An 8469-nucleotide genomic window follows, 5' to 3' on the forward strand; every position below is an offset into this window, starting at 1 on the left:
TCTTCCACAGATGAAAGTGTGCTATGCTGCTTGAAATAGGTTTTATTATCATTTAAAATAATTAAATTAACAGTTATTAGGGCTAACAGGATGGCCTGGAGGTACACAAACTCACTTCTCAGATGTCTAGCCTGAGTTTGCATCTCGGCCCAGCTATAAACTGTCACCCTGATGTTTCATCAATGTGTGTGCCATCCAGTGGATGGATGTTAACCTTGACATCCCATCTGCCAGTATTAGTTGGTAGACATTAAAGATGCCATGGTGTCCTTCACCAAAAGAAGGTGAGCTATCACCAGAACCCTGAACAAATTCAAAAATCCTGCACTAACTACTGTGGGGAAGGCAATGGCAAACCTCCAAGTATAACCCTTGCCAAGAATCTGTTTCAGCAGCATTGATGCTCTGTAACAGAGTATGGTACATCAGAATCAAAAGCCATTATTATGAAACACTTACGTAATTTTCATGGTAATATTCAGAGTAATAATGGAATAATCACCCACTTGAACTATGCTTTGGACATTGCGTTTCCTTTTACCACATTACAGGACTCACTGAACCCGAATAACATGGAGTACTGGATGGAGGAAATCTACACACCTGGTTATGACACCCTGCTGAGGCGCAAGGAGGCTGAGTTCCGTCGTGCTAAGCTCTGCAAGATCGCCACACTCGTATTGGTGGCTGTGTGCACTGTAGTGTTGGTAATAGTTGTACCAATCTGCACTGTGCGCACCTAAGCCACAAGCATTGAGAACTTGAGATGGACCCCCCTCTTTGTTTCTTTCCTGGTAGCACTGCCTTTTACACACACCCACAACTTGGTGGGTTCCCATTAGAGTATGACAGCTTCCAGAACTCGCTCAGTAATGTTCTTATCGAAGGGGTGCATCATTCTCTTGTAAGTATTCGTTAACGTTGTCTTTCTTTCGAATATACATATCATAATACATCGTAAAATGCATTGCATTCTTAGGTCGGATGGCATATTGGAAAGTGTCATTAAGTAATATTTTCAAAGGTCCACAGAAATAAAAATCGGAACACCATGGCCATTGATAGAATGGAACTCCAATATAATTGGAAGGGCAGTGAAGGGGGTTTGAGGGCAGGTTGATGGATTATTCACTTCTAAAATGATATCATAGAAAGAGATATTGTAACGAACTGGAAAACAAAGGGTTCTGGTGAAATTCCTTATGGACAACTAACATTAATGAAGTTGCCGAGAAACCAGGAAAATAAAATTCTTTGAAATTAAGTTATGTCCTAAAATAATTAGACACGAGCAGAGGAAGAGATCTTTAACTTAATTTGTTCCAGTTTTAATGATGTGTGGAGCTCTTGATGCAAAGCAGGTGCTTAAACTAAAAGCATTAATTAAAAAACTATAAAAGAATTAGAAACACATTGTAAGTAGTGAGTCAATGATGATTATAAAAGCGATTTGCAAAATAAGGTATTTGCCAATTTTAAGTATCTTAAGAAATCGTATTAATGTTGAGACTGCATAGCCTCACAGTGGTTGCACTTCTCCAGGCTTTAATCACGAATGAAGAGCAAAGTAAATCAAGCTTTTATAATACCTACTGTAGATGGTTATTTTATTTCCTCAATCAGTATTTGATGGCTGCAGAAGCGATCTCGTATAACCATGAATTAAGCAATTATTTAGCCTTGTTGAGAACATTCCATTTCATTGCACCAGCATTGTCACATCTGCATTCCTTGGCCTGCTCTGTTTTTGTTCTTTACATAAGTGAGGTTCAGAGAAGAGCAAAGTAGATTTGACAGTGTGACAAACATCAAGGGAATGAACGAACAGGATACGAGGAAAGGGAGGAGGCGAGGAAACACTGAAGCTACCCAGTAAGGTGGTTGGGTTGAGAAAGGTTAATGGGTGTAATAAAGATCATGGGATATAATTGGGGATGATGAGAGATGGTGATGCACTGCTTGCTTTGCAAGCCCTGGAGGAAAGATTGAGACAGAACAGCCTCTGGAAGGTGATTCTATAGACAGGAGAAGCAAGGAATAAAAGAGTTAATGTGTGCAGTCAGCAATTTTGGAGGTTTAACCAGGAGGAGGTTACTCAAAGAACGTGTCCATCCTGGAGTTGCCGGGGAGTGTCGGAGGACAGAGAGCAGAGGAAGCAATATGGGAGAAGAGGCAGTTAAAAAACAGACTATCAACCTGCCTGTGATGTAAGAGCAAAGAATGTGGTAAAGTAAAACATCAGCTAAAGTTTTGATAACTCAGATTTACTAAATCTGATCATGACCTTTTTAGTTTTCCTTTACCTTATTATATTTCAATAAGAATGACCACACTGTGGGCACAACCTGCAACAAAATCCGGTAATGGGCCTAATGGGAAACACACGTATAAAGCACTCTTAAAAGATGAAGAGCACGATTGGGAAACACATTTAATGTGCTTTTAAAAGAATAACTCATCAGGTCAGGTCAAGTATGGGAGCATGCGCCAGAGCAGCGCGTCGCTGCATCCACTTTCCGCCGGTACTCCAATAGCCTCCATCTGGCCATCCCCCAGGCAGATGCCAGGCCCATCCCCATCTCCATGAGATGCCGATCAACCTGTGGCAACCACAAGGCACGTGGTAGGCCAATTGGCCTCTTCCACTTACGAGACTCAATCGCTGAGAGAATCTGGTGAGCAGGATCAGCGTCAGGAAAACGGGCCACATGTCCATACAGCCACAGCTGACGCTCACAGACTATGCAGGTAACAAATCTCATTTGAGTCTCTCTCAACAACTGCTCGTTGGACACAAAGTCCGACCAGTGATAGCCAAGGATTCTCCGAAGAGACCTGGTACCAAAGGAATTAAGTCTCCATCTCAGATTTCTGGTCAGAGTCCAAGTCTCACATCCATAGAGCAAGACTGGAAGCACCAAGGACCTGAAGACTCGGACTTTCGTGCTCCTGCACAGAAACCGGCAGCACCACACCCCATGATCCAGTGAATCCATGACTCCCCAGGCCTGACCCAGACTTATGTTGACTTCTGACTCACAGCCAGCAGAGACATGAATACCACTGCCAAAGTAAGTGAATCTCTCCACGACCTCAACATCCTCACCACAAATAGGCACAGACAGGACAGCAGCATCCAATATGTCATTGAAAGCCTATATCTTAGTTTTGACCAAAGAAACCCGTATTCCCAGCAACTCCGACTCCTTATTCAGTACCTCGAGGGCCCCCAAAAGGATATTTAAAGTCTCCGCAAAAATGACTGCATTATCTGCGAAATCAAGATCAGAGATCTTGACATTCCCAAACGATGCACCACAGCTTGATCTCTCCGACATCCTCCCCAGAATCCAGTCCATACAAGTGCTGAAAAGTGTGCGGGCCAGTACACACCCTGACAAGCTCCAGTAACAACTGGAAATAAGTCAGAGATGGTACCACCACCACGTTTTTGTCTTGCATTATATTTACAGGTAAGGAAAGGGAAAGTATGTTGAGGGTTCGGTGGGAAAGGGCCAATACAAGTCAACAAATTTAGGATTACAATGCACCACAGCTAAACAAAACATCAAGCCTGGTGGTGGCTTTTTGATTAAGGTGGCTGGCTTGCAACATAGGATGCTATGTCCAAGCCCCTGTTTAATGTTGAATCAACATCAGGTGGGGTTGACTCAGCCTGTCATTCTTCTGTGGTTGATGAAATGAGTACCAGAGTACTGGGGTAATAACCATTTGGGGTAACCTGCATCAGAGTGGTGATCTCTTCAGGAATGTACCCCCTTGCCAATGAAACTTCCTTGGCAACAAAACATCATGCACTCTACACCAACTTACTTATTCTACAATTCTGTTTTACTACCTGTCAATTACAATCTTGTAACTTTGACTTTTAAAATTCATCGCTTTAAAGTACCTGATAAACTTCCCTTTTCAACATTTCTATTGTCTAAACTGTTATCACCCTTCTTGGAATACTATGGGAAGTCTCAACCACTCTTCTAGGGATGTACACACACCTTGATTCTGTCTAATTACTGGAGAGGAACAAATTACTTACTCAGCTATCATATTTCCTGTTGCTATTTTTCACTATTTAAAGCTCTACTGCATTTACACTATCTGTATTTTCATGAAGCTTAGTGGTGGCTTAATGGTTAAGGTGGTTGGCTGAGAATTTTAATATCTTGAGTTCAAGTCCCAGCTCTGCCATAATAATAATAGATGGGTTGACTCAGCTTGTTATCCCCCTGATGTTGTGGCAAAGTGGGTACCAACTTTCTGGGAAAAGTGAGATAGTTGAGTATCTGATGTTAGAGTGGTGATCCATCCAGCATTGTGCCCCCTAGCCAATGGAACCTGGCAAGCTTATGCAGCTGGTGGCAGGAGATGATCATCCATCCATTCATTTCATTATATTAAACAGTTTTTATTACATCCACCTCCTTTTCACCTTCACTTGTTATCATCCACCTACTCTTCCTTCCCAGTAATATTTACTTTTAGGATGTGCACATCCCTTAGTTATACTTCAAGGTAAAAGGAACCTCACAAGTTCTGTAATCAATCTGGTTGCAATGTGCAGAACTCCTCAATCGTTACCATATTCCTGCAACATGGAGTGCAAAACTGCACGCAGTAATTTAAGTGAAGTTGAACTATATTCGTCAGAGTGATGACTCTCCTGGATTGAAACGCTACCCAAGAAGCTGCTTCAGCTGAAATGATGCTCTGTATATAACTGGTTCATCCACATCAACTTCAAATATGATGATGCTAACTATATTCCTATTTAATGGCAAAATTACCTCTACATTTTATACTGTAGATGGTTCTCTTGTTAAGACACTTTTATAATCCTCTTCACTTTTCATTTGTCTGCCTAATCAATTCCCTTATCTACACCTCCTTGCATAGGTTTTTATCCTTTGTATTATATGCAGTTTGTTGCTCACAAACCTTTCCAGGAACGTTTAAAATGATGCATTCTAAGCATCACCTTCAACAAAAGTTTTTAAGCTCATTTTTGAAATTCGTAAATTGCTAAACCTAATATATGTGAATGCACTTTTAAGAATACAAATAATTAAAAAAAACAACCTTTGAGGCTCAATAAAAACCTTTCAACAAAATCACAATATGGATCAATGATAAATATCAATAATGAAATGGATATTATGTTGCATAGTAACTGGAAAAGTAATACTTTGAATTAAAGTATTTTATCATGTTTTTAAATATTGTAAAAATGTAAAATACTGTAATTTAAAAGAATACCGATGGTTGTAAACAATGATGGTTAATATAGCCATCAACAAGGTTCACAATGTTCAGGCCTTTATGAAAAGGTGTAACGGGGAAACAAATACAATTGGTTTTTTTTGCCAAAGGGAAACAATGATCATGATGTATGAAATATTTTTGCCGAGTAAAATAATAATTCACATTAATTTATTTTTCATTGTTGTTTTTGTTACCAAGCAGGTTCGTATAATTGTTTCATGAAATAAACACTCACTAAAACAGGGCATGTACATCATTTCCACATGACATTGAACAGTTTGCATAAGTGAAATTATTTTCTTATTACAATTAAATTGAAACAGCATTTTGAATGAACAAAATTGAGTTAAATTTCTCTGAATCCACAAAAGGTGATCACAGACTTTGGGCTTCGATGTATGTATCTGTGTCACTGAAGGTTATTAATTTTTTTTTCATAAAGGTAACACATTTATGGCTTTGGTAATGCATTACTGTGGGATGAAGGTACAACTGGTACAAAAGTGACTTATTTACAATCGTTTAATATTACTTGATAAAAAGAATAGCACAGAAGAGAAATTGTATTGCAATTAAAAGTTTTGATTCAATTGCACATCTTCATTAGCAATTACTACTGAAAGTTGAGTGGTGATATGATTTATTTAATCGAGAAGAAATGCAAATATATATTTTTATTTACTTTGCCATGCAATATTTCAGTCATAGCTCTGTGCTTATGCCATTGACTTGGCGAAGTGAATAATGTTTAATTATCAAGATATAGCCAGGCCAGACATCCACTTGCCCTTTCTTGTTGTAAATAAACCAGAAGAAAAGAAATGAAAAAGCCCATTGAGTTGGCTGATGGCAAAGTGAAGTGTTTACTAACATTATTGTACATTTTAAAACAATTGGGTATAATATTGTACACACTGTTGGTCAGATATGAGTTATCAGTGATTTCCTCGGACATAACAAATATAGGTAGGCAAAGTTTGACACTAGGAGATGTTGATACAGTGCTTACTGTATAATGAACATCACGAGTGGCTTATGAAGCTCTGGGTATTATGGGCAAAGTAAATAAATATTGAATAGTCAATATCGTAACAATAGTCAATCCACGTACATTGAGCCAAATGCAATCCCAGTTGGAATTTAATACTCTTAACTACCAGATACGAACAAAAACAAAAAGAACCACTTCGACAGAGGTAATGTTAAAAATATGACTGTTAATCATCATTTTAGCTTCCATAATGAAGCTTCTCTTATGCTTTATGGTTTCTGTACAGTTGAAAGAATGTGCCTACGACAATGCTGTCAGCTTGTACGCTGTTGTGCGTGGTTACCGTAAAGAGATTTGCAATGTCTTTTGTCATGGAAATATATAAATCAATGAGAATCCTCTCACAGCCTTTGTACCACCTCTGCTTGTGATTGCACGGAATTTATAGTTCTCCCGAGCCCGAGAAACCTCATTGTGCGAATGGCGCATATCCGCAGCAAGGCAACAAGGTATGCAGTCACTTTCATCTCATGCAATTCTTCCTATAATGTGACATGACAGGTGCATTTTCTGGTGCAACAACGTGAAAACATGCCAATTCGACGATGTTATTGCTGTTGATAGAAACGTTTTCCAAGTGGCAGAGCTTTGTCCATGCATTGTTGTCTGGATGAATAAAATAATGACATCACTTGTCATAGCCTGTGTGCATTTAGTTCTGCTGAACACAACACTTTTGTATTCATGGTTTACACAAAGGAATTGGAAGGGGGAGGGAGGGGGGGGAGTGAAGATCTTCAAAAACGTTTTTTCTTTTTCAGATTGAAGCCAATTGGTCAACGCAAACGAATGATTATCAGGTTCAGGAGGTAAGATGTAACAGTTGTAAAAATCTGAGTTGAGAATGTTACACATGCGGTCAGAGCCGCAGCACAAATGCCATGACTTGTTATTGAAGATGTGACACCCAGCCAGCTAGTATGGTAGCAGTTTAAAGCACTGCAGATGAGGAAGAGATTTTGGACAGAGGGTTACGATGTGATCAAAGAAGTTGAAATAGAGGTATATTGAGAGTTGTGAATGTGGCGGGGTACGTGATGAGGGCTGCTCGGAATAGGTGGAGGTCTGCAGAGCACAGTTTAAAGTCTTCGGGACGTGCAGTTGGGGAGGCAGGACACGCGGTGGAGGCCGTGGGTGACGCGTTGCGTTGACGCGGTGGGGACCGTGTGTCTCATGGTAATGACCCTGGTCGTGTATTGGAGACCCGTGGGTCATGTGGTAGGGGCCCGTGGATTGTGCAGTGGGGGGGGGTCAGTGGTTTGCGTTGTGGGGGCCCATGGATCGCACGGTGTGGGACGTAGACTGCATTGTGAGGGCCCATGGGTTGGACGATGGGGGACACGGACTACACTGTGGGGGCAGCAGAGCATGCGGTGGGGGCAGGACATTGTGGGGGTACACACAGTAACATAGTACAGGGTTTATGGTCCTGGTCTTAATCTATTAATGAAAATATATAACAACTATATTGAGCACTTTAGGTCCCTTTGACACAGCTGATTTGAGACTTGCTGTCCTTATTCATTGTTTATCCCTTGCTAACTTGCGGCTGGGAACGTCAGAAAACCAGTCCAGACATCCCTGCCCCCATTGTAAGCAGTTAGTTGTCATGCGGGCAAGTCAGGGAAGACAGTCCTCACATGGTCAAAGCTGTCCTAATTCTACATCACCTCTTTTCGCTTGGAAGAGCTGATGAAGTAGAAGAGTTGGCGAAGTAGTTCATTTCCATCACATATGATTACCTTTCATGTTCAGCAATCGGAATGTAAATTTTTCATGACTATCGAACATTTATGTTAAAAGGGATCATCTCTGTTCTAAATTAGGAAGGAAATGCATCGCTCATGTCATATGATCAAGAGGCAACTTCAAGCCACTGGTATATTTTTAACCTTGCAAGAAGAGAGGGTATTGCATTTCGGTCCGTTTGTACAGAATGTAAGTATATCTGTAATTACATCGATATATTATAAAAAGAGCTCGGTCTCATTGTGAGTCCGCCGTCCTTCCTTCCCTCCCTCCGTCCGTCCGTCCGTCCATGTGACTACATGTCCATTATTTATGTACTATTAGAATGTACCTTTTGACCCTCTTGACCGCTGAGACCCCTTAGGAATTTGAAGACCCTCTAACACCCT

At 40.5% G+C, this 8469-nt stretch overlaps 1 protein-coding gene across 1 annotated transcript in view; it reads left to right on the forward strand.

Annotated features, from left to right (window-relative positions):
• Positions 1-6958, forward strand: part of LOC147015503 (major intrinsically disordered Notch2-binding receptor 1-like) — a 71868-nt gene extending 64910 nt beyond the window's left edge. Inside the window, exon 4 of the mRNA XM_085850289.1 lies at positions 552-6958. Coding sequence (XP_085706415.1) covers positions 552-743 — 192 coding nt within the window. The 3' untranslated portion in view covers positions 744-6958. The remainder of the gene's footprint in view (positions 1-551) is intronic.
• Positions 6959-8469: the final 1511 nt, after the last annotated feature.

This window comes from Eptatretus burgeri, chromosome 12 (assembly GCF_056783735.1).
Source record: "Eptatretus burgeri isolate ZD-2024b chromosome 12, Ebu_testis_v1, whole genome shotgun sequence".
NCBI lineage: Eukaryota > Metazoa > Chordata > Myxini > Myxiniformes > Myxinidae > Eptatretus > Eptatretus burgeri.